This window comes from Ornithodoros turicata, chromosome 6 (genome assembly GCF_037126465.1).
Source record: "Ornithodoros turicata isolate Travis chromosome 6, ASM3712646v1, whole genome shotgun sequence".
Classification (NCBI taxonomy): Eukaryota; Metazoa; Arthropoda; class Arachnida; order Ixodida; family Argasidae; genus Ornithodoros; species Ornithodoros turicata.
The window spans coordinates 18907094-18932540 of record NC_088206.1 but is presented as its reverse complement, the minus strand read 5'-3'; the positions used below and the strand labels follow the sequence as shown (position 1 = coordinate 18932540).

Here is a 25447-nt window from a genome sequence, read left to right as displayed (position 1 = left end):
TCAGCTCCTTACGTTCGGATGTTCCATTGCCTTTCTCAGTAAGAACAGTGATAGAGCAGCGCAACCCCCCTAACGTTTTTGTTTGTTCTTGTGGAATATCCACCAGTGGTTTATCCAGACAAGCAGGGGGGGGTATTATTAGTTACGTTGAAACAGCTTTATGTATCATGGACAAAGCATACAGAGCAGAAACGACGGCGTGCCCCCTGGTAGGGGGTGCACAGGAAAGAAAAGGATGGGGGTGTAGGGGACAGGGTCCGGATAAATCACCGGTGTTCGCATTCTACTAAAACAACAGGGCTTGTTAGTATCTTGTTTCACTGTCCATATAACTATGTTGTTGCAAACACACACAAAAGCCATTTCATCCACAATGAAAACCTATGGAACATCCACCTTACCAAAGGTTCTAGTACCCAATTCTGTTATCTCAGGCATGCGGGCGAGAGTTAGAGAGGAGTTGTCCAGCTGTGAACTCTGCCGTGTTTACAGTAGCATCTTGATAAGATAACAAGCATTACCTCAAACCTGCAGCAATGCTTATAGTGCGTTTGCCCAAATCAGTGATGAACTGACAAAGCATGTGCAATATTACAGCTTTTGGAATCTCTTCAGAGGAGCTAAAAAAGAAAAAGAAAGCTAACTTTGCGGAACGACAAAACAACGAAAGCCCACGTGAGACAGAGCTTGAGATAATGCTTTCATATTGGGACGTGGAGGGCAATGACACACACATGGCTACAGTGCGTTGTTGAGCATGTTATTGCCCAACTTAACTCCCGGGTCATCTGCCCCGCCTCCGAGCGGCTCTCTTCAAGTGTACCTTACTCAGCATTCAACAACCAGGCAATGACATGCAGTGGAGCATACAGATGCCATGCTTACACGCGTATGTGAATAATAATGACTGCCAAACATCTGTAGCCGTAGGATATTAAAATAGTCAGATTTAATATACACAATAAATTACAATAAAAACTTTGCACTCCATTGCCAAAAATCAACCAGAGCAAGTTTGCATATAGACTAGCACAAGACAGGAACATACACACTCGTTAAGCAGTGGTACATGCTGGTTGGAAATCTCTCAAGCATGGTTGAATCAAAGGTTGTCTCATTTGCTCCCAAACCTCTTTGGCTCACTGGAGTGTCTGTCAAGTAAGGGCCGATGATTTGAATGGAAGCAAAGTGAGAATTATATGTCGGGCACCGAGTGATCCATCAGTTTCTTGAGGATGCTGCCCGCAGTGCTGTGACGAGAAAACGGGAAGACGTGAGACATTCGAATGCAGCTGCACAACTACAGTAAAGTTAGCATAGTGACAACAAGACAAAACACAAGGACAATGAAAGACAGCTGTCTCTGCCGAGTAGCAGAATATGTTTTTGGGCTCGTAGTTTTATTTCACAGAAGAACCCTATATACCCTTGCTTCCACAATTTACATGACCCAGAAGCGTGGTAGTTTTCTATCTGTGAACCTTATAGAGGTGGCAATAGCTTTTCTTCAAAACCAAAGAAAAGAAGGCACATCAGGGTCATGCAAATTGTGCAGAGGAGGAGGGTTTTTCCAATGAGGGCTGGAAATCAACAGTTGCAATATGGCAGTCCTAAAAAAAAGCCAGACAGTGGCAGGATTGGAACCACGCATCTCTTGATGCAAAGTATCACCACCCCTTTAATGCGAGTCTGCTCCTCAGATATGTTGCATTTTAACGAATAAAAAGTTGGCAAAAAATATGAAAACGAGAGAACGATGCTTATTGTTGCTTACGGTTACTGGAAAAATATTCCAGATCGAGAAAAGAGATACTGTCCTCATGACCAGAAATATGCCGTGTAAAAACATGCTGCTGTGATTACAAAGTGCACACATGAAAGTGAGCTCCGACATTTCCACAATGCCTTCACATTCGGCAACCATCATTATCAATCAATGCTTCGTTGATGCTCAGCATATCGGTGTTTGTCTGCGGGCTGCCATAACAACCTTAGATACGAAATGGGCGACCTACTACCCACTACAGTAACTAGCAGTAGTACACTTACTATTTCATCATGTGGTCATACACAAACGAGGGCATCACGGTCACCGTGATGACGTTCCCTCCAGCATCAATAATCTGAGTGACGTCTTTATCTTTCAAACCAACAACATTCTGCCCATTCACCTGCAAACAACAGACAAGTTGATGTGCAATGCAAAATTTAGGAATGTGCCAACCGAATCCGCGAATCCTAGGCAGGGATTCGAGATTCGGCAATCCGAATCCCAGTACCCCAAACGACGAATCAAATCTTTCGAATCCACCAACCACATTTGTTTGTTTCTTTTTAAAATTGATGCCTGCGGAGTCCGCCGAAAAGCCTGATTGGCTGGCGGATGTTTTGTTCAGGTAGGAACTCTCACATTACAGGTTTAAAAGGAGTACGGTTTTGCTTTTGGTTGTTTTAGTTTTATGCAAACAATTCAGACTCGGGAATTTATGTACTTCCTGTAGTCGATGAACAATGTGTTATATAAATTACATTTAAGAAGTATACATGGGTATGTTTTCTCCTGAAAGTGACCTATTATTTAATTTGTTTTTCATTAAACAGATATATCATATTCTGCTTCAAACTACTTTTCAGTAGAAGTGTTTTTTCCCCTGGCTTTTTAAACTTTTTTATTTTCAACTTTTTCTTTTTTCTTGAAAAATTCTTGATTCGTCCCAGCTTTAGTAAAATTACTTCTGGCAATCTAGAAGATGTGCAGACGTTCTTATATCTCACCTCCAAGAGTTGATGATCAATCAGTAGGCCGTTTCTCGCAGCTGAGGAGTCCTTGACCAGGGAGATGATTTTCCCGCCATTGAATGCAAAACCGACGTGACCCGTGCTTGACTTGTGCATTGTGACAGTACGTTCAAATGGCCTAGAGAACGAAAGAAACCGAGTCACAAAAACGATCGTAAAAGACGTGAAAAGAAAGCATTAAATTGATACCTATCCCGAACAGCCATGGTGATGCGCTCCTTGCTGGCCTTCTTGAGAATGCTGTGCACTTTATCCATAGTGTAACCGGCAACAATTTCGTCGTTGATGGTCAAGATTTGATCTCCGAACCGCAGGCCCGCCAGTGCGGCTGGCGAGTTTGCTTGAACCAAGACGACAAACACTCCCTGCATTACAGTTTTTCAGAAAATGACTTCATGATTCGGTGAGCGGATATCTAACTAGTAAAGACAAACACGCACCTTGTTGATGGATTCAAGTCGCAGTCCAACCCTGCCATCCTGATCCTTGCAAATGACTACCTCCCTAATACCGTGGTTGACTTCGGCTCTTTTCAATCCGAGAGAGGACCCCGAAATGGGGGCAACCATCATGGACGACGGTCCTCTACTTTGTGGAACGGCAATTTCACTCTGATGAAAGGAACAATTGCCGCATCACTTTTCCTGTTGGTTTGTGCAGAGGCAACATAAATGCTCCTGAAGATTATTACCGGTGGTCGAACAGCGACAGCTGTGACCTCTGGAGGGATGTCACGCGAAAGTGATAGCCCCATGTAGTCATCCAGCGAGGGGTAGATTGCCCGAAATGCTTCATCGGACAAGGGGGTGCTCGTTGGGTACAGGGGATACGGAGGTGCGGAAGCAGGTGGTGGTCCTGTTGGCGTGAGTGGACGCACTTGCGCCTGAAAGGGTACATAATGATGTGCTGTGACTGGTAAAAAAAACTGATTGATGAGATATATGCTGTAAAAATATGGTGTATGCTCACTTGGATCATATGATCCACCTTCATATCTTCCAACGTTGGATAAAGGCTCGACATTTTGTTGCCTGCAAAGATTGTAGCAAGATTAGACGTGACGTTTCTACAAGCTTTTGACTGACAGCGAAAGCGGTTCAAAATCTAAAAACGGAGCCTACGTAAGCACGGCTCCCAAACTGATTACTCTTGTGGTCAAGGATGTTACTAGACATGCATCAAGGAGTGACTACGTAGTTGTGTTTCGTTGTTGTAAGTCATGTGAAGTCAGGGATGGATACGTGATCAACCACAAAGCCGTGAAACATTCGTTAGTGCTATCGCAGCAGAGACGTATGTTTCGCAGAAAGCTACAACGCCACACAAATGTTTCACAAGAGCTGGACAGGGCGAACATGACACTTTGCGCCGAAGCACGAAACTGAAATATCCTAGAGAATTGCAAATTGCCAAAACTACAGATGAATTCAAATGCGGAGACCGCTGATAGCAAGCTCCCGTCGTTGCACATATCGTCCCAAATGTTCACTTACCGCAAGTTGTAGACTTTGGGCCCTGAGATTCACGGCAGCAAACTACTTTTACGCACACACTCGAGATAGTGACTCACACTGTAGTAACATGAAGAGGAGGAGACGATATCAGTCTGTTCCTACCGCTGAGAGGAGGCACCTAGCTCCCTACCTCGCAGTCGTTCGCAGTAGCCGAACAATGACGTCACGTGACCACGTGACAGTCTCGTAGCGGATATTACATTCGTACACACTCTATTTGCGTCACACTTACGTTTACTTACGATGCGACGCAGGGACGGATACCCTCACTTTTTTTTTGGGGGGGGGGGGGAGGGGGTGTGTGACAATTTTGCCCTCCACATGGTCACTTTAGAAATGGCCCAAAGCTTAGGGTGCACAACTGCAGTATTGGAGACTCAACCGTGTAACCGTAACTGCTGAGAGCTGCAAGTCTATATCAGCAATTTTTCACCATGTCTACAGCAATGCCAGAAGGGTGTTTATTCTCCTTCAAATCAATTTTATTTCACAAGCACCATCAGAGTATCAGACCCAAAGACATGCAATGCAAAAATATGTTGCTACAGAGGTTCATGATTACACATTTTGTTGAGACTAATTTATCACAGTTGAAAATCAGTGCACAAACTGCACAATGTATTTGATGTATGGCACCTAAATTATACACCTGAATGCTGTAAAAAAAGAAAAAAAGAAGGGTTCTGTGTTTCATATAAAGCATTCCCAGCAATAGACAGAATTCAAGATGTGCACAAATAATTGCTAATATCAAATTGATAGCGCTATATCTGATATACGCGAGCAGACATCCACGAAGATTGATCATCATTTCAATGTAACTATCCTATCATATTGTGAGTACTATCAACTGTGTAGCAAATTAACATTAACATAACCACCTAACATTACAAGGTCCATCGTAAAAATACACTTCAGTACATACAAGGTGGTTATAGCCATTGTGAAGATCATCCTGAGGCAAAAGACAGTTGCATTTCCGAGCAACCCTGTTGAACAGTGTCTTCAGTTATACTTGTACACTTGGTAAAATCTGTCCCTATAACAATATGGCACGTCACAAACCAGCGCATATTTCAGTTCAAGAAGAGCTTGCAGATCAGTCTCCGTAGAGCACCATGGCCAATAGTGCCATGCGGACGTACATCCCATTCTCAGCTTGGCGGAAGTAAGCTGCCCGTGGATCAGTGTCGAAGTCTCGGCTAAAGAAAAATGTCAAATCACATAACCCAATTCCTTGTCAGAGAGAGCCGAGTGTGAACTACTTTTTCGTGGCGCAAACTCACCTGATCTCTGTCACCCTCGGTAATGGGTGCATTACTATCATTCGTCTTTTTGCCTTTGTCATTATCTGAGGCGTCACCTCAAAGTGGCCGCAAGCCTGCAAGGGGGAGTTCAGAAGTCAGCAACACAGATATCATTCAGACATGAGCACTGCAGGAGCATGTGTACACTGATGGTCCTAAAATCCTGAACTACAAAAGCTGCACATGCCTAGGTTATGTGAGTTCATACAGAGACGAGCCTGGACTGCTGTTGCCGGACTGAATCTCGCACAGATGAAGTCACAGTAACAGGTCTCTCTTCAACCAAATGGTAAATTAAACGTATCACAAAGACCCAGGATCACTACATCACTACATGCAGCAAAATTTTGGCATGAATTTCTCATGTGATACAATTAATTTTGTGACAAATTAGTAGTGCCCCCTCCCCTGTATTTGTCATGCTCTTTCCACCTCGATTCCTGTTTTGGAAGTTATGGTCCTTTTAGTATCTCTCCGAAAGTCTGGACATCATGCAAAAATCAGAGCAAAGCAATTTACACAGAACAGGGATGTGTGCTGTACCTTCTCATACTCTTCAAAGCTGTTGAAACGCTCCTTCTGAATTCTCGTCATGTATAAAACATCTGTCTCAGGAAGAGCAGCTTCCAGGGATACGAAGGATTCCTGGAGTGCACAAATCTCAGGTTAAGACGAAGAAGTGTCACGTATTCTAAAATGTTGTTGCCCTTCTTGCATAACATTTTGAAAATGGCACATTGCATGGCTTCTTTCACACATGAAGCTACACTTTAAAAATGCACATCATAGCATCAAAATGCACCACATTGTAAACTGTACACAATTAAAATACTTGAATAGTGTACTCGAACGAAAATGGAAATCTCATTCTCCTGGTGTGTCAATGCTGCCTGTGTGGTCACAACAATTTTACCAACACCACTTTGTTAACAGCGCTCTACGCAGAGTAAGAAATTGCCATAACATGGTTGATGCCCCCAAACGGTTAGATGGCATAGCACAGAGCAGCACCCTATCATCAGCCTAGTTTCAGAATGATAGCCTAGTTTTATGATAACAGAATGACCTTTTTGTTTGTGGTACAGACGACAATAAATTGCTGCCAGGGTCGTGTGCAAACTACCCTTTGTGTTCTTAGGCAACTTGAGGCCTTGTATGTGATTGCCCCTTCTATGTTGTTCCAGCCTCAGAACATCAGTTATCTCATACCCTTTGTGTGACATGCTCTGTGGTCTGTGCTTAGCCGACGAAGTAGTACCTAAGACAGTGTCACTTCAAAATGACCACGTGCCAACTATCGAAGTCGCGTGGTCATTTCAAAAGCACCTTAGGTTCTGCTTCGTCTACTGAACACAGAGGGAAATGATCCTGCCAGACACACAGGGAAAGGTTCAATATAAGGCAGCGGGGGCCCATGCAGAGAAATAGTATATTATAATTAGGGCCTGACTTTTTCGGGTTTTATTTCTGGCCAAATTCGGGGGGTAAATATCGGGTGATATTTTTCATTTGAAAATTCGGGTGTATTCGGGTTAAATCCCGTTACGGCATATTCTGTCGTCAGGAATTCGGGTGTATTCGGGTGATTTTTTTTTGTTTAATAAAAATTTGTCTGAACATGGAACTAATGTTTAGCAATGTTATCAAACTTTATTTTAATGCACGCTTATGAGTGTGCCACACGACCCGGATGTTTTCGGGTAGATTCGGGTTAAACCCGAATTTTACAGATTTCGTTCGGGGGGATAAATATCGGGCGGATACGGGTTTAACCCTAAAAAGTCAGGCCCTAATTATAATATGTCACAGGGAACACAGCACACGTAAAAATGCTACGTTGAAGCAAAAATGTATGCCCTGCAGGACAGGATGTGCTAGGGAGCTGCTTAACACGTGGCCTCAGTACCTTCTCAGCACCTGGCCATCAAGTACTTTCAAAACATTCGAGCCCAAATTTATTTCTTAACATTCTGGACTAAACAAATGCCCTCTAGGATGCGGTGGCTTCATCACTACACGTCAGTGACATCATCAGAGTTGAACAAAAGCCATACGGAAGGCCCAGTGTAGAACTATCCTCGAAAGTGACACCACACCAACATGGCAAAAACTCACCTGTGGAATGTTACGAGATCTCACAAATTCCTTTACATTGTCGGGCATGCCCAAGCCCGCTGGAGCAACGTAACGAAGTTGCACATCGTAGTGAGTGAGCAACTTTGCCAGAGAGTGCACAGTCCGCCCATGCTTCAGGTCACCGACAAGTGTCACCTGCATTGCACTTCTCTGTCAGTAAATTTACCCTCCGAGGATCCGGTGATTTCATACCGTGAGCCCATTTACGGTGCCAATTTCCTCCCGGATGGTGTAAACGTCGAGAAGAGCCTGTGTTGGGTGTTCGCCGATGCCATCCCCCGCATTTATGATGGGCTTCCTGCAGTTCTTAGCAGCTCTCTGAAATGTCCGCAAAATATCCTGTAACTATACCGCGGTGATGAAAAAACAGGACAGTATAATTTGTTGAAAACCGAAAACTGTGTGTAGCCAGTTAAAATTTTGCTTTTGAAACAGCTGTCCAGTACTGGTCTCTAGTGGTCTCAGTCTATTATGGTCCAGTTGTTCAGCTTCCTTTCCCTCCCTGGTACAGTAGCAGACTGATTTTTCAGATGCAGACTATTCGGATTCCCACATGAACAGGCACCACGTGTGGCAGGGCACAATTACAGACTTCTTTAGTGCAGCTGGGGTGAAATAAAGTTTAATTTAGTGATCGTCAGACTTTTCAGATTGCTGTATTATTCAGACTTTTTTTCGGGTCACCGCAAAATCCGGAAAATCAGTCTGCTACTGTACAAGGGTAGACATACGTTGTTCAAGGTAACAAGGTAAACAAGAGCTCACCATGACAGCCCCTGGTTCAGCATGCCGTAGCACAATGACATCGCTATACAGTGACATCATGGTTATTGTGTCTGCAAACAGGTAAGGACAAGTACACATATCAAGCACAGGACACCTAGATTTTATGATTTAGATATTTATAATTAAAAATAATAAAATTTTGTATGTTTACACAATCGTAAGAAAGAAAGGACAAACCTTCAAGGGTCTCGCCCTTTGTTGTGGACGACGTGTTCTTGTCAAAGGGATGGAGCGGCAATCCACCCAAACGAGACATGGCTGCTTCAAAGCTGTAGCACGTGCGCGTGCTTGCTTCGTAGAAAATGGGAGCCATCACCTTGCCCTGTGTGAAGAATATTTGCAGTAGCCAAGAAGGCTCTCGGGAGGAATTCAGCAGTCATGAACTTACTGCAAGCACAGACAACAGTTCCTCTCCGCGCCTCTTTTTCACAAAGATGCTGAACGAATGGGCCAAGTTAAACAGAGCATGCATCTGAAAAACAAAAGAAAACAGTGATTCAATAGCATGAAACACTGGAACACTGAGTTCCGGCATCACAAAGTGTAGGGAAGCCTTCGAGTGGGAACCCCTAGTTTTTCTAGTGTCACTGAAAACGTTTGGCACGAACAGCGTAAATAATTTTTTTTCCAGAATACAACTACATACAAGAATATTTTACACGCATTTCATTTCATTTTTTAGTACCTTAAGCACCCCTTCTCAGGTATGCCCCCCTTCTGCGGGCATTAACACCTGCATTACCCCTCTGACCAGGGGTGCTGAAGTGGGGGCCCGCTTGACCCCTCAACAAAACAAAAAATAAAATGTAAATAGGGTACACATTTCTCCATACTGTTTAAGACATTGTTTAAACAATTTTTTCCTGCAGTAAGGAGACCAGATACTGTGCCTCATTTATGGCCCTTGCGCTTTCTCTTTAAAGGTCACATAGTGAGGCTGCGGTACCTTTCAGCCTTTAGGCTTGCCATACTGGCGCTCACAATTTGCTGCGTATCATTATAGCACACCATGATAGGCAAGCCTGAGCGATGGGCAAGACACGTAGACAACACAAACACGAGGAAACGAGGAACACGAGGATGTTTACTTGCCTTGCCCATCGCTCAACCTTGCCTATCATGAAGTTTATCCACCAGCTAGCCTGCATTTACACCATTCTATCATTATAGCACTTGTCTGCCATTTTCCCTGACTTCAGCTACTTTTAGAGCGCAGCTCTTAGGCGCCCGTTCCTGCGTTGAGTGGCATCGGCATTGTAATCGGCAGAGTGAGTGAAGCGAAGGATGAAAGTACGGGAGAGCGAAGAGGGCGCGAGGAGAAAAGCGAAGAAGGAGGGCATGCTTGGAAAGCCGGAATGCATCTGGTTGCAGTTCGGTCAGCTTGGTTACAAACTTGCGACTGGAACCATGGCAGCCACAAAATCGCGGCAGTTACGGGCCTTCAACAGAGACATTCAGCAAAACAGGATACCTATCGAAAGGCGCAGTCACCTGCGTTATCGATAAGAAGACATCGGTGAGGAGATGCCAGCTACCCATCGTGCAGGAGAGTGCCATCACCATTCACAAATCGTAGGGAGGCGCGTATGAAAAAGTCGTGTGCTCCTATGCCAAGAGTCATCCGCGAAAGTTGGTATACGTGGCACTGAGTTGCGCTACAGACATAACCGGGCTGTACCTCATCAACATGGACGACGACTTTGCAACAACTTTGCAAGGACTTCACAACACCTTCGCAACGACTTCACGGACTGGGACAGGAGCGCTACCTGAAGTAACTACTACGTGTGGAAAATAAAAAAAACAGTGGTGTATAACTCAACGTCAACAGCCGCGCTCAAATTTCGCATTACCGACTGTCGGAATCGTCCAGCACTTTCTTTGTCAACTTTCCCGACTTTCCCAGTCACATCAAAATTCCCAGACAATTCCCGGTTTTCCAGGTTGGTAGGCACCCTGGGAGGAATCCTTCACTGTTACTTTAAATAGCTGAGTGCTGATATAACTTGCCACCCGGTTTTCGCTATCGCAATATACCCCCCATACCAGACACAGCCATACCTGGTCCTTCGAAAACATGTCAGCTGTAAGAATGTGTCGTCCTTGTAGACCACTAGGAATGTCAGGAAGATTCCACAGTTGTCCAGACTGAGGAGGTGCTGGTGAAAACAACATTGGGCTGGTGACGCGCGGTGGAACGACGCGATCATCTATGAGGGAAGTTAGCGGGCCAGACGTCGATGTAGCGGGGGTGGTTGGCACTGCCGAAGTTAGAAGTCGGTCTGGGAGACCTAGCTCTTGGAACATCTTGCTGTAGATTTCTGTCGTAACATAACCAAAAATGGGAGAAAAGTGTTTATACAGCATCCGTTAAGCGAATTCAAGCATGTCCCAAGCAGCACAGGATCTTGGCTGAATATTGGCAATACTGGTTGAATACCGGACCAATACTGGTCCAGTGTTGCCCATATCCAGTCAATATTTTGCCAAGATGTTTGTGCTTCTTGGATGACTTTTTCGAAAATCGGGGGCTGAAATCGGGTTTTATATTATGACCCGTAACACAAGGTAAAATCGGGCGATACCGGATGAAGCAGATTTTTGGATTAAAGATAAAAAAAAAAACGTGCTTCTTGCATGTAAAATGAACACAAGATGCCAAGTGGCTGTGTGGAATGTGCACTGCTTAGCATTCTCCAGTGGCTGTATTGGTGGCTGAATTTGCACTTTGGCACATTCATTTAAGGTTTTTTTTCGAACTGTACTGCAAGTGAGGATGATCCAAACCAAGGGTAAAAAATAGGGCTGTGCGAATATTCCAAGTATTCGATATTCGGGCCGAATACAGCAATTATGTATTCGACATTCGATTCAAATAGTAGTTTGTCAAATTCGATCACCCACTGCACTGGTGTACACATCTGGCAGTTTTGGTTTCTACAGGCTAAAATTTTGCAGATTTTCGGTTCCAATGTGTGCAACCCAGGGGCAAATCCAATCCAATCCGATAAAAATCCAAAACCTTTATGTGGAGTTGGAGCGTAGTTCTGTATGCAGATGAAGATTACACCTCGTGTGCGCCTTATTTCGTGGTGTATTATGAAACGACTCAATGCTATGCCCTAATACTGTACGATTAAACAGCATATCAAGCAGTAGAGAGTGGAACATATTTTTCTACCTCAAAACTCAACTAATCGGTCGTGACGACGTACATCATTTCAAGCATGTACTTAGAAGTACTGCTTTAGGTAGCATTACTTTTGAACTTTGGTTGAGAACTAGAGGAAACTTGAAAGCAATTACCGGCAGTGATAACATAACACGGCACAAAAATCTAGTACAGTGTCTTGCAAGTTCAAAGTAACAATGACTGGTCAACTCTAGCTGCCAGCAGAAAGTCACTACTAGAAGCAAACTAGTTTGCAGCCACTTGTTACTGAACACTATGTTTTTCTGTGAATTACGCAAGTTTTCAGTTTACTTCTATTACGTCATGATAGGAAAAGCACATTCACTGAAAAGCTGCACAGGCTTTCTGACGACATTCTCTCTCTCTCTTTTTTTTCCTGTTCAGAAGTTATGCAAGTTTACTGTTACATTTGAGTCTCAGAGACAAGTTAATTCTTGTTCTCCATAATTCAAAATGCCATTACATGTGTAATGGTTTTCCTGCACCCTATCCTGCGTTCTATGCAGCAGTACATGTAGCAATATTTGAATGCATTCGGTTTATTATATTATTCAAAGAAATAAATATTCAATATGTATTCAATTACAACCAAAATTTAACTATACCCACAGCCCTATTAAAAATAGGTTTTATGAGGTTTAGTGCTAAAGTACAACACAACATTCGCCTGCTTGGTGTACCTGTTGCGAGTGATTTGACTGAGCCTGTCCTTTGCAATGGAGTCCGATTAAGTGCCTTTTTATAGGTGCCTTCAGCAACAGCACTGCTTGGCTTCTCTGGTGTCGTCTGTAAAGTTTTGAATAATTCGTTAGTGAAGAAAAAAAACAGTTTCAGGGAATGTAGGATCAGCCATACTACAACCCCAGTTGCAGTGCAACTCCATGTCTCAAACCTGCAGCAGTCCTTCCGAGGACGCGAGGCTTCCAGCCAAAATGCCAAAGGGCTTTGCTGTGGGATCAGCTTGCCTTCATAGGAAGATGTGTAGAGCCTGAAGTTTTCGGGAAATATTTTTTTCGAAATTCGGGGGGTAAAAATCGGGTAAATAAACGTGTGCACTAAATTCATGCAAATTCGGGTGGAAAAACTTCCAGTATGCTAAATTCGGGGAGAAATTGGGTTCAGCTACTCAAACTAACTGTAGTGGTTTAGGTGCAAACGGTGATGTAACTGCATTTACTGCAAAACAATTAAGTTAGTGCCTTCCGACAGATGTCCCAGTGAGGGCAGTTTGCCGGATAAAAATCGGGTTTCACCCTAAATAGGCAACCTTCAATTCGGGGTGCAAATTCGGGGAAGAATCGGTTAAAACCCTAAAACTTCAGGCTCTAAAGACGTGTAATGTTTTTCAGCTTATCGTTCAGCTTACTGCTAGCCAGAACAGGTAAATGCTAATTACACTTTACTGCTGGCCTTAAGAAATGGTTTCTTTTCTGCTAACAAATTTTGTTTGGCTGGCATTGTGCAAGACAAGACAGCGAGGCAGGCCGACGATGACTCATTGTCGTCTTCAGCCATGGATTCAACAGGCATTTATAATGCAAACACCATATTCACAAATAAGGACATGAAATCAAGTATCAGAACTTACCTGTGCTAGATTGACTATACTTGGAGTACGCTCGAGTTCTGCACCGCACTGTGTGATGACGTCCTGACCAAACCCAGGTGGAACCAGCACCTGCAATACGTACCTGTGAAGTAAGCAACGACTACACATACATGTGTTGCGTACCTGTTCGTCCACAAATGCCACCTCTCCTCGTACGACTACCCGTCGAACTCTACCACAGACTTTATGTCCCGCAAAGGGCGTCCACTGGGCCTTGCTGTAGGGTGGCCGCTCAGGGATGACCCATTCTTCGTTCAAGTCAACCTCAATGTAGGTATCAGGTTGGGTAGGCAGGTTGAAGATTCTTTTGGGGTTGTGGTACATCATCTTTATGAGAGTCTGCAAATCAGACCAGAACAGGTCAGATCAATGTGCTGTGGAACGTGAGTTAATTGGATCAACGCACATAGTTCCTTGAGGGCCGTAATGAGCACTTGCTTGCCTGAGAAGCCTTGCTCTATAAATGCTGATATTGATGGAACGTAAGGTTCAAATTACTAAATACAGTCGCCGTCCGATTTTTCGGACTCGGCGGGGATCGCGCAAAAGTCCGAATAATCGAGCAGTCAGAAAAAACGAATTTCGCTTCAAAATAACCTTTACTAAGCCCTAGTAGGCTGGAAAAATTTGTCGATGCTTTCCTAACGCGCTTCCAGCTCTGCCTGATAACATCAGCTTCTATTTCCCGAAGCGACATTTCGTCAATGTACACTGTCAGAGGCACCGCCGTCATCAAGTCCGCATGTCGGCTTCATATAACGCATGCGTGCTTTGGGTGAAGCTCGCTTTACAGTGCTATAGCGCGACTCGCGGGCGGACAGCCGTTGGGCAAACACGGAATGGAAAGGAATGGAAAATGAACAATCATCACTGCCTATTTTGTTGCCTCAATATTTTAGTTGGTTGATCTCTTTTGATACGAATTTCGGACGATACCAATATTTTCCGTCACACCAAGAGAGAAATTCGCTGGTCGGGCAAACAGAGTCCGAAATATCGAGCGACGGGGCTGCACGGCGTCCGAAAGTTTGGACGTTCTTATACATCAACTCTATGGGACCCGCGGCCGTTCCGTGAACGAGTCCGAATAATCGAGCACGTCCGAAAAATCGAGGTCCGAAAAACCGGTCGGCGACTGTTCGCACACTTTTTCTTCCCCCCAAAATCTGAAAAGTTGTTGGTCCGCAAATTGCGCGGGAACATTGGTAGCAATACTCAAACGACACTGTACTCCCAAAATTAAATAGCATTTTGGTCCCGTGGGCTCCCTGTAGAGCCAGTATTGAAGTTTTTACTGCTCTGCACAAGTGTAAAAGCAGTACTGGCCTACTGTGCCTGACAGGCAGCTGGCAGCACTCGTCACAGTCGGGAGGCAAAATACCGGCCCACTGCTGCTCATCCAACTGGAGAAATAGGGCAAGACACTATGCCGTTCCTGGAAGTCTCCGCTAGGCACACTGACGATCGAGCGTATGCTATGTCACCCAACCTTGTCACATTTGTTGCAAGTTCATAGCGGGTTTGTCAAGCGTTTATTTTTATGTGTCTTTTGCAGGTCAGCTGACGGTATCGTCTATCACGTCAGTGAACCATCGTACGAGACAACCATGTCACTGTCAGTGAACCATGTCATTGGGTGCGTTAAATAGGCAACCTGGAGCACAAGTGTTTCATACTCCGCTGGCTTAACGCGACACATGCACCATCGGCGCATCCCAGAGTGTCAGACACCAACGAGTTTATCGTGCTCCCATCTCAGATGGGTGCACCGAAGCAGACGACAGGCACTTGGGGCACTTTGGCGTGACATATTTCCTGTTGAGTGTGCGATCCACCGGGAGCATACGCTTGGAAGCAAGTACAAACGTACTGTTCTTACGTACATTTTTCTCGTTTCGGGAAGCTATCATTTTTTTTTTAACTGCCATTATACTGTTGTAATTCTGGGAAACTTCCATATGGATGTCAGCAGTTACTCATGGGTCATGCCCACGTCAAGCAGTCAACCGAAAATTGCTCCTATGGCGCCTATTACAAATTCCCATTGTTTACGTCGCATTTGCTAGCGTTATCAAAACTACTGTCGTCCAAACAAAGCCAACGTGTCCTCAGTGTGGGCACTGCATGAGCAGACAACAGGAAGTGGTATCATCGAGAGAGCAGTGTAATGCTCCAAAGCTGTTTTTTGCTGTTAAGTGTCCACTCTGGGTTTCTCGTACTCCTCGTGTGAGTGTGCCAAAAGAGGGGCGCCTACTTAACACGCTCATTAACTATGAAGCGGGTACACGTGGAGGGCATGGTGAAAACCATGTGGTGCGTAGAAACCAATCACCACAGTCGCTCAGAGACGACGGGCGAGATACCTGCATGCAAAACTGTGGGTGCAAAAATTACACTTTTTTTTCTTTTCTCAGCATTTTTGTCCCAAACTAGGGGGTGCGCAAATTTTCCAAGTAAATACATTGAAGACAAGGTACAAAGAAGGAGCCAAAGAAAGCATGTGGGATCAACAAACTCAAGCGTGAAACAAAGAATATGAGGAACCATGAAGATGATAGAGGAAGAGAGGTAAAAAGGGACATCAGACGGGCTCACCTCTATGGTCAAGCGTCCCTCATGAACAGCGGTCAGCATTAGTGGGAGTGAAGTTTCCAATCCAGGAAAACCCGGTGGAGCATTTCCGTTCGACTTTTCTGCAAACGTGTGCGGGGCTGTCGGCACAAAGGAAAAGATTCACTTATGAGGTTCTTTAGGAGTACGTTGCGGACTTAGGGCCTTGTGCTCTGGGGTTAAACCCGGTAAGACCAGTTTTTAGCCCCCAATTTGCGTCATCGTCACTTCAGGTAAAACCTAAAAATCCCTGAAATTGAACTTGTAAAAGTGCAGCTGCTAGGCATCTCACCGTTTGTCTGAAATGCAAGACACACACTTTATTTTCATTTTCAATTGTTTTCATATGATATATCCATATAGCCCGAGTTTACCCTAATTCACAGCTCCTGAAATACAACCCAATTTTCCAAAAACAAAACCCCAAAACACAAGGGTCTGCAGAAACTATACAGATCAAGTTAAGAAATGCACCGTGATCAGTAGCAATGCAGTCGATGACATCAAAATTATCCCAAAGTGCTTGCTGGTGCTTGGGTGCCAACAGTGGTGGCTTGACGGTTGCCAGAGATTCTCCCAACCTTGGGATGTCTTCTGTTGTTAGGAACAAATGATGAGGAGTCACTTCGCAGGTGACTTCATGCCCTTGCTCTTTGGCTGCCTTGATTATCAGGATCTGGTAGGAATGGTTTTATTTCTTAACATAAAACTGTTGAACATTTACACTCAGCAATCTCAATTACCTCTTCCTCCCGCGCAACATGACAAATGTGAACAGGTCGCTTGTAGAGGCTAGCCAGCAGAATAACTGCTGCCGTCGTCTGACCCTCAGCATGACAACAGATGGGCATGTTTTTGGGCCACTTTTCAAAGTGCTATAAGAGAAAATCCTCTTGTTAGTCTCTTCTAACAAATTTTTGAAAAAGAAAGAAAGAAGAAGACTCGACGCCATTGTGCTGCCACAAGCACAAACCGCATCAAAGGCTGCGCTTGCGTGTTCCAAGTATATGTTGCTTATGCATTAGGGCCCTCAGTTTTCGGGTAAAACCCGATAAAGCCCGTTTTTACCCCCCGATTTACATCAAAATAGTTCGAGTTTAACCCGATAAAACCCGTAAACCGGGCTTGCGAAACTGCAAACCAAGGACTTGAGCCGCACACGCGCGAACTACGGCAATCGCGCGACCGCTCCCGACCGCGCCGCGTTACAACGGGTGAAGTAAACAAAACACGTCGGGTTTGGATTTGTGGACGCTTGCATGCAGGTCCGATTTCTAGCGTGAAAAATGTTCCTTTGGTAGGCGTCACCATTTGAAAGTTGGCTTCACCTAACACTTCCGTGTATTGCGGTTAAGCCCACTTCAACGAATGCTTAGTGTTGCTTTAAGTGTACGTTTGTAGATTTAGCGGAACTTTTCGATTCATTTATTTGTGTTACGGGAAAGCCATCTTTAAGCTATGACATCATACACTTTGTTTAGTGATATATTAGGTTAGATTAGTGTGGCTGTGGCAGCTTGCCTCGCACTCCCAAACTTCATTATCGAAGCGGCCATGGCCCTATTAATCTAACCTAACTTCACTAAACAAAATACAGAAACTCTCATTAAACTAACCTAAGACATCATCAACTTGATTAGTTCAGTGATAAGTTAGAGTAATGGGGTCATGACAGCTTCCCTTGTCCCTCAAAATTCATTTCAATAATGAGGTGAAGCCGCCTTGCAGATTGGCAACGCCAACCAAAGTAATGCCCTGGTTTCGTACCAAAAATGCCCTGTGTTTTTCACACCCGGAGAAATGTAGTCTGCTACATGAAAGCTTGTGCAATAAGTAAGTTGAAAACTTCAGTGTTGGATTTTTGTACTGTTAGTGCTTTCCGTGGATGTCGACGAGACACTTTCTTGTGCTGTTACCAAAAATAGCAAAGGAATCAGGAAAAATCACGCTAAACAGCGAAGAAACAAAGTCAAGCAAAGCTCGGCGTTCCTTGAAGTGGGTTTGCCCGCAATACACGGAAGTGTTAGGTGAAGCCAACTTTCAAATCTTGTAGGGAGTATCTTGTATCAGCAAAGTACGCGGAGTAGTAAAGAGGATGCAGCAACAGCCAACGATATACGAGGCATTCCAACGCGAGCGCGAGCATGCTCTCAACGCTCATCGATGGATGATGCTTTACTGAACATGCAACTTATTCTTTCTATAAACAGGGGCCAGTGCAAGCCTTAGTGGTTATACAGTGAATTATCAACCAGTTTCTTAATAAATATTCTTTCATTTAATTTCAACACTCCACAGACCGACCGCTGTGGCGTAGCTCATGATCTCAGTTGTCTCGCGATGTAAACCCCCAATTATTAATTAATTTATTTCAACACATAATTTTTTTTTTCACCGAAAAATACATAACTTCTCAGTATATCACCCGATTTTACCCTGTTTGGCAGGTCCTGATTTTCAACCCGATATTTACCCCCCCCCCCCCCCCCCGATTTTCACAAAAAATAAAACCCGAAAACTGAGGGCCCTACTTATGCTGTGTTACAGGTCTGTACCGTATGGGTTGCACCTGTCAGATGGATCACATTAAATGGCTTGATTAAATCAGATTCATTATTAAAATTTAACTGTTAATGAATTATTATTAACTAATTAAAACTTCAATAATTAGAAAATCAATTCATTAAATTAGATGGATGCAGCTGCAGACTGGGCCGAGTTAGGCGGGTCGAGCTGGGGCCAAGTACGGGCCAGGTTGTGCCAGTAAATTCATGCAGTGCTCTACGAGTCAGTAACTCACTGTTTCTAAAGAAGACTTCCGAAACTGTTTTGGACCATGCAAACAGCTGGGCTAGGTGTGTGGCTTCTGAAGGGGGCTACCGTCAAATGCTGACTAAGATTTTACTTTTTAAATACAAATCCATTCTGGAGATTTTTTTATCAATCCTCATTACATGCACATGTACCAAAACTTTGAAAACAAGAAGCCTACACAGGAATCAGCTATGTGCTAGCTAGAAAATTTAAACAAAAATTACTTTCATCCAGGAAGACACAGCATCCATGCAGAGCGGGCCAAACGTATTATTCAGGTACATCTTGAGGCCAGTGACAGACGGTGCCAATGGTAGAACTGTTTCCCAGTTTGTCAAACTTGCTCCGGCAAATAGAGCATAGTCACAGCGTGCACCAGCTTTTGCTGCCTAAAAGGTACAGGACGTGGTTTAGAAAACAATATCTTGAAGAATACAGTCGCCGACACTTTCCAATTTTTCGGACAATTTTCGTTCGCGCTGCAAAGCAGACGTACAGACACCCTTTTTTAAGTCACTTTGAATGTTCTGAGTGAATGTTTTTGAAATAAAGTATATTTAATTTAGAGGTGTGCAAATATTCGAATTCTCGAATTCGAATCGAATATCAAACGCTCGAACTATTCGATTCGCGAATCGAATATCCAATATTCGATTTTTCAAATATTCGACTATTCCACGAATATGAACGACACAACCCGAAAGTGGGCTTCACCTGATGCTTCTGTGCATGAGGTGAATCCTGCTTTACGAAATTGCCCTTGCTGCAGGACCAACACAGGCGGGACGGTGTTTAGTTTAAGATAACGTTATCCAAAGTTAGTTTTAAAGACATCATTTGTGGAAGGGGTGGCGCCCCTCCCACATGCAGTTCAGCGGTGCCGACGAGGGACTTTGACTTGATGTCTGTGAGGTTGCCTTTAAAAAGTTAGGACTCTCGAATAATGACTACAGCCCACGAACAAGAAGGGTGTCTTAAAGATGTCCTTTACGTCTAAAGTTTCAGTAGTACAACTCCCTAGGGCGAGTGCAAAGAAACTAAAAGGTGTTCATGGCAAAGCTGAGGCAGGATGTCAATTCGTTTGTTTCACAAATGGCCTGTGGTTGTCTGAAACAATTACAGCCTCATCCGTATAACGTGCTACTGCCTGGCATACAATTTTGAAATGAAGATAACCATTCCAGTACTCCAGTAAGTGTAGGCTCACCTGACAAGCAGGAAGCACTCTCATGTAAAATTAAAGAGCAGGGGCTTTAAACAGAAGAATTGCGTCTCTCTCTTGTGACAGTTAATGCCAGAAAAATTACACTAAAGCCATGGGCTACAAAATGGGAACTTTTAGTGCGAAAGTCACATATTGTAAATTTTGCACGTCATATTCAACATTCGATTCGGTATTCGGAATTTTTCCCCCATTCGATTCGATATTCGATTCGACTTAAAGGAGCATTAAAGTGGTATCTAACATGGCCCAAAACTGCTGTCATCTTGTAAAGCAGTATGTGAAAAGCATTCCCACAACATATTTCTGTCCAAAGTTGTATCACCACGGTGCAATTAATTTGGAAAATCGCTGCCGCGGTGACAGGCCGCAGCGCTCCAACTGCAGACCACACCCACTCTAGGGTGACGTTCGTGGTAGAGAGCCCCTCATTCGTTCGTAGGAAAAACCGTCTGCTACGAACATTGCTAGCTGCCTCTTGTTGACTTCTATTATTTATATGATTTATACCACGTTTTCTTTAAAAGAAGAAGCATATACGCAGCCTGAGAAAATAAGATTACGATCACAAGAGTAATATATCCGTGGCTTCTGTGCAATCTCAGAATTCACAGCAGCAGAAAGCTATTGCGAAGCGGTATTGTGGAAGCGGTATTGTGGCGCCACCTGTTAGCCACTGAACCAACTGCGCGGTGAAAACTGTCGGACAGGCTGCACACTGTCGAGAAGCACGGGGTTTTTGCTGTACAAACGCAGTTAATTTCGGGCTGCACCACTCGTTCTTCCCGTGGTGCCTGCGGTCCCAAAAAATCGTGGTTGTGTCGTTGACAGCCTTCAAACCCTCCGTTTCGGACATCACGAAGCCGGAGAACGCATGGCGTCTCCCAAGCCGTAGCAGACGCTCCGGCCTGGACGATGTTGCTCACCTCGATCATGTGATCCCAAGTCCAATGAGGAGCGTCCTCACCACTTGCGTCACATAGTGACGTGTGTGGTGGCGCTCATCACGTGCCTATCGTGAAGGCGAAGGAGGGTGCTTCGCGCGCGGGAGGTTCGGGGAGCTATTGCAGGCGTCCCAATTTAGCTACGGTTGCACTAATTGTGGGAAAACTGTTTTCGGCCGCGTAACATTCCACACTGACCAAAAACAGAAAAAAAGTTGTGGTCCTCTAGACTGCTCCTTTAAAATATTCGGATTCGCACACCCCTAATATTTATGCCATTCACTAAACATTTGGACTGCCCGATAACTAGATGTCCGAAAGATCGATTGGCGACTGTATTATTACGCTTCACAGATTTGTTCATACATACAGCTTGGCAGACCGCAAGAGCATCTTCATCGCAGATTGGTGGCTTGGTATTAGGCATAGCACACACAAGCGTGAAGCCTCCGGCAAGTGCTGCCGCAGTGCCGGATGCGAAATCTTCCTTGTGTGGAGCTCCAGGTTCCCTTAAGTGTACATGGACATCTATTAGACCAGGCAGGCGGATGATCTCTTGAGATGTCATGCAGTCTATGTGTGTCTTGACTGGTGGCGATTTCTTAACGAGGCGGAGAGCTTCGACCAAGAGTTTGGCACACTTGACGTCTGTGACGAGAGGGACGGCGTTGTCCACAGCCATGCGGCGTGTGCGGTATCCCGGTGTGAGGACTGTTGAAATGCGACGAGCTCCACTGCTGCACATCGGGAGGTTGATGACCAGGTCAAACTCCTTCTGCTGCAGAAAGTCTGCAATGCTGCAGATCTGTTCCTCTGTCTGAGTCTCCCCAGATTCGTGGAATGGCCAAGTGATGGCTTCAATCTTGGGAGGGATAAAACTGATATTACACTTGGGAGTCATGCATTGTGCTCAGTCTACCACATGTCTGAATATGTTCTGTTTTTGGAGGTGCTAGAAAAAGTTGTGTGTGCGTGTACGTATGCACAGGAAAGGAAGGAACGGGGGGGGGTCTAGAAGGATTTGGGGGAGTGTTAGGAGGGCGTAGGGGGGGGGGGTACGGATAAATCACTGGTGTCAGCAACCTGTCCACTGGTGCTTCTGATAAGGAAAGGGAATTTCTTCCAAGCCTTCCATTTGTGAGTAAACGTGCATGCGCTCCAAGTGCCTCTTCTGGTGCTTTAGCACAGTGACAAAGTAAAGTTGGAGCTCCCGTGTTTCATGGGTAACATGTAGGGTTTTCGGTCATTGTAATTTTTGAGACCTCCCAAAATGCGGCACAAAAGAACACAAAAGGCAAATTACAGTAGTACAAGTTTGAATTGGCTTATAAGATGAAATAACAGGATAACTTCGCTTTGTCACTTATCTTCACTTTATCTTGTAGTACCTTGGACAATAGTATGATCACCGAAAAACAGACACTAGTAATATGGAAAGGAGTCATATACACAACTACAAAAACATCATTAAAAAAAAAGAGAAACCAACAACAAAAACTCACTTTAATTCCGTGCTCCATGTAAAAGTCCGACGTTCCCAAGCTTCCGTAAAGTTTGTAACCCATTTTCTCGATCGTTCGGACACTCGGCAAGAACTCGGCCTTGTGCTGCGAGACATCAAACGACCACTTTTACATCAATTGTCCAAGTGAGGGTCACTTGTTCACCTTGTAGCTTCCAATGGAAAGAAAGATTGATTTTTCAGGAATGCAGAACCCTGTGCTCAGTAGGGCTTTGAGGTAGGCCTCGTAGCGGTTTTCGCCAAAGCAGGCTACTTCTCCGGTGCTTGCCATCTCCACGCCGAGCCTGATATCAGCTCCAGCGAGTCGGGAATACGAAAACTGTGGCACCTATCAAAGTACAATGATGCGATGGACAAACCTTCTCCCCGTGACTAGCTGTGGTTCATATTTGTGCACTGTACCTTGACTCCAACTTTCCCGCATCCAAAGGTGACGTCATGGAGCTCTACCTTCATTCCCAGTATGACTTGAGTGGCGAGGGCCACAAAGTTACAGTTGAGGGTCTTCGACACAAACGGAAAAGATCGCGAAACCCTCAAGTTACATTCAATTACCTTGAGTTGGTTGTCCTGCGAACAAGAAACAACCAGAAACTGTTAATGCGTAGGGCCCATTTTTTTTCTAGGGCCAAATCTGGTACAGACCATTTTTTACCCCCTTTTGCATCGTCATCACTTACGGTAAAATGCAAAAAAACTCCCATTCATCCACCAATACTGCCACTGAACGCTAAGCACCACATACTCATACGGCCCTGTGTTTTGGGGATATGTGTTTCGATAATCGGGGGTGGGGGTGGGGTCTGATTTTATTTCAGGAGCCGTAAAACAGGGTAAAACTGGGCGAAATTGGGTGGAAAAAAACAAAAAAGTGCTTCTTGCGTTAGATGAACACGAGATGCAGAACAGCTGTGCTGAGTGTTCAATGCTTGGCGTTCCCCTGTGCTCATATTGGTGGCTGAATTGGCACTTTGCAAGTTCACGTTTGGGTTTTACCTTAAAACACAGGGCCCTACATTCAGCATGGCTGTTCCACATCGTGTGTTAATCTAAAATGCAATAAGCTTATTTTTTTCACCCAATAATCTGCTTTACCACCTGATATTGCCCAATTTTACAGTCTTATGGCTCCTGATATGTGGCCCAATTTTTAGCCCTCGATTTTTAAAAAACAGAAAACGTAGGGTCCTATTAATGCCTCACACTCGACTAACTGAGAACAAAACACAGCCCCTTGCAGCAATTCAATATGCGCAAAACTGCCCAGAAAGGAGGCAGGATGTTCTCCGAATCGACGAAAACACCCCGAATCAGCAAACAGAGGAGAGAAGGGTAAAAACTGTCCTTTATTAGTCAGGACAGAGCAGCACAGATAGCTGGGTAGTGCGGTGATGCACTCTGTCCTCACTAATACTGACAGAAGTACAGAACTTTACATGGCTACGGTGAATACTTTACCGTATTACCGCGTATTATCCGGCATGCCGGATTAAAGCGAGGTTGACCTGCATGCCGGGAAACCCCGTATTTCCCGGCATGCCGGCAAATGCGAGAATCGGGGACGTAGTCTTCCAGGAGTCAACCGAGGTCCTTCACAACAGTTCAATGACACACGCGGGGAAAGCCCAGGGAAGGATGACGTCACGGAACGAACGCTGGTTCTTGCTCTACTGTTCCCTCCGGAGGATGAAAGCCCATTCATTGTGCTAATATTATCTTCACTGGACAATCTTGACCTGCTTACGGCCGCTTGGGTCTTGCTCTGGCATTACTGAGCCTGCCACCATGGATGAAGGTCCGACTCCGGCTCGTACGCACACGCGTAGTTACACGATCTCGTTCAAACTGGACGTGCTGAAGAAGCTGTCCGAACTTCATGGTAACATCAGCGCAACAGCACGATTTTTCTGCATTCCTCGTTCGTGCGTGCAGGACTGGTTGAGGCAGCAGGACAAGCTCGAAGCGTGCAGGACCGACGACGACTTGGTCATCAGGAAACGTAGGTGCATACCTTCTTCCGAGGACACCGCAAAGAAACGTGCAAGGTACCCTGCGATGGAGGAAAGCCTTGCTAGCTGGATATCCGAAGAACGAAAGCAAGGTATTCCTGTTTCTGCATCCCACATCAAGGCGCGGGCCGAAGACTTACTAAGCAAGAGCGACGGTGCAACGAACTTCAAGGCAAGCAATGGTTGGTTGGAAAGGTTCACCAAAAGGTACAAAGTTGTCAACAGGTCAGTCACCAGTGTTGGGCAAAAGGTTCCGGACAATGCGCGTGAGCTGTGCCATTGTTTTTTCAAGTTTCACGAATAAGTAATTGGAGGAATTGAACTGAAGAACATTGGAAACATGGACGAGACGCCGATGTATTTTGACTTGCCACAGAATAAGACGTACGACTTTAAGGGAGTCAAGCACGTAACATGCAGGACAACCGGCAAGGACAAGCTTCGATACACTGTTGTTCTCAGCGCAATGGCCGATGGTACAAAACTGAAGCCGATGATAATATTCAAAGGACTCAAGAACGTGCCAAAGGTTGACTTCCCTAAAGAAATTGTTGTTTCCGTGGCAATGAAAGGGAGCATGACTGCTGAGCTTATGAACACCTACAAGCAAAAGGTCTGGGCTGCACGACCGGGTGCCTTCTTCAAACCCAAATCAGTGCTGGTGATGGACAGTGCGCCAGCGCATCTGAAGACTACAACAAAATCAAGCTTCAAGCAGCATTACGCCACCTGCCTCTCGATTATTCCTGGTGGACTCACACCACTTCTTCAGCCTGCCGACGTAGCTTGGAATCGCAACTTCAAGACAGCGATGAGGAGCCTGTGGACGGAATGGTTGAGGAATGGAGAAGTGGAGCACACGAAGTCGGGAAAACGCCGCTCCGCTTCATATGCCACCATTGCACAATGGGTCAAAGAGGCATGGAGTCAAGTTCCCGAGGAGCTGATTCGTCAATCTTTTATCAAGTGTGGACTTGTGGCA

General features: G+C 44.9%; 2 protein-coding genes across 3 annotated transcripts in view; both read right to left on the bottom strand.

Moving 5' to 3' along the window:
* Positions 1–927: 927 nt before the first annotated feature.
* LOC135399325 (syntenin-1-like) lies at positions 928–4460 on the bottom strand. 2 transcript variants are annotated; one of them, XM_064631185.1, is made up of 8 exons: positions 4293–4460; positions 3769–3830; positions 3491–3682; positions 3240–3410; positions 2989–3164; positions 2776–2917; positions 2050–2171; positions 928–1250 (listed from the first exon to the last, which is right to left on the bottom strand). In XM_064631185.1, exons 2-8 carry the CDS (start codon positions 3820–3822, stop codon positions 1196–1198), a joined length of 912 nt encoding a protein of 303 aa, XP_064487255.1. In that variant the 5' UTR covers positions 3823–3830; positions 4293–4460; the 3' UTR covers positions 928–1195. The 2 variants fall into 2 exon arrangements, with proteins under 2 accessions (XP_064487255.1, XP_064487256.1); XM_064631186.1 differs by lacking the exon at positions 4293–4460 and adding an exon at positions 4241–4280.
* Positions 4461–4756: 296 nt separating this feature from the next.
* The window catches only part of LOC135399323 (multifunctional protein CAD-like), a 32616-nt gene continuing 11925 nt past the window's right edge, over positions 4757–25447 (bottom strand). Inside the window, exons 24-43 of the mRNA XM_064631183.1 lie at positions 22859–23026; positions 22602–22784; positions 22437–22541; positions 21305–21796; positions 18993–19157; positions 16698–16829; positions 16429–16630; positions 15940–16055; positions 13468–13683; positions 13324–13413; positions 12416–12521; positions 10604–10863; positions 8931–9014; positions 8720–8864; positions 8522–8592; positions 7949–8074; positions 7736–7891; positions 6164–6265; positions 5600–5694; positions 4757–5515 (exon numbers count right to left, since the gene is read on the bottom strand). Coding sequence (XP_064487253.1) covers positions 5413–5515; positions 5600–5694; positions 6164–6265; positions 7736–7891; positions 7949–8074; positions 8522–8592; positions 8720–8864; positions 8931–9014; positions 10604–10863; positions 12416–12521; positions 13324–13413; positions 13468–13683; positions 15940–16055; positions 16429–16630; positions 16698–16829; positions 18993–19157; positions 21305–21796; positions 22437–22541; positions 22602–22784; positions 22859–23026 — 3117 coding nt within the window. The 3' untranslated portion in view covers positions 4757–5412. The remainder of the gene's footprint in view (positions 5516–5599; positions 5695–6163; positions 6266–7735; positions 7892–7948; positions 8075–8521; positions 8593–8719; positions 8865–8930; positions 9015–10603; positions 10864–12415; positions 12522–13323; positions 13414–13467; positions 13684–15939; positions 16056–16428; positions 16631–16697; positions 16830–18992; positions 19158–21304; positions 21797–22436; positions 22542–22601; positions 22785–22858; positions 23027–25447) is intronic.